Below are 852 nucleotides of genomic sequence, written 5' to 3' on the forward strand. Positions count from 1 at the left end.
GGTAGGACACAAGAGGAGCGCCGTCGGCAGCGTGTCGATCAGCAGTCTCCTCGTTTAAAGAACCTTCGCCGTCAGATGGCTGCACCGGATAGGACACAAGAGGAGCGCCGTCGGCAGTGGGTCCTTCAACAGTCTCATCCTGCAACGAGCCCTCACGGGCAGCCTCCTGAGTTGTGCTAGTAGTCGGGATCTCGTCTTTGGTGGAAGTGTTCTGCTTCTCAGGCAAGGAGAGATCTGTGGGAGGAATAGAGTCCTCAACTGGTTTACGCTCAGCTTCTCCATCGCGATCTGGTGCCCCCACACTCGATGCATGCACAGCCGGATCCCTTGTAGGCGGGTAAGCATCCTGGTCCGCTTCGGTTGTCGGCAAGTCTATTGAACCACTTGGCACATTGCACACTGCACCGTTGCCGTCGGCAGCGGGTTTCTCAACAGCGTCTCCGTGTAAAGAGTCTTCCTCGGCTGGCTCTCGAGTTGCGGTCGTAGCCGGGTGAGCGCTGGTAGTTGAGGTGTCACGCTCGGAGAGACCTTCGCCGGCTGCTGAACCTCCAACTGGCTCGTGCTCCATTTCGTTGTTATCAGCACCCTTGCCCACATCTGATCTCTGAGAACCCTCGCCCAAGCCATCGGCGTCAGGAATGTCGGTAGTTTGGAATGACTCGGTTGGCAGCATACCTGCATGATCATGGATCAGCACGTTGGATTCCTCGGCTCCGTTCGGCACGTCGGGTCGCTCAGCAGTCTCCTCGTCTGAATAGCCTTCACTATCAAACGACTGCATCGGGGAGGGCGTAAGAGGAGCGCCGTCAGTAGTGGGTTCTTCAACGGTCTCTTCGTGTGACGAACCCTCAC

At 57.5% G+C, this 852-nt stretch overlaps 1 protein-coding gene across 1 annotated transcript; it reads right to left on the reverse strand.

Annotated features, from left to right (window-relative positions):
* Positions 1-130: 130 nt before the first annotated feature.
* GNI_226560 (hypothetical protein) lies at positions 131-781 on the reverse strand (the record flags this gene model as incomplete). The annotated part of the gene is made up of 1 exon (XM_011135635.1): positions 131-781. A coding segment is annotated over one exon (651 nt), but the record flags the coding sequence as incomplete, so codon positions are not given.
* Positions 782-852: the final 71 nt, after the last annotated feature.

The sequence above is a fragment of the Gregarina niphandrodes genome, assembly GCF_000223845.1.
Source record: "Gregarina niphandrodes unplaced genomic scaffold scaffold00219, whole genome shotgun sequence".
NCBI classification, from domain to species: domain Eukaryota; phylum Apicomplexa; class Conoidasida; order Eugregarinorida; family Gregarinidae; genus Gregarina; species Gregarina niphandrodes.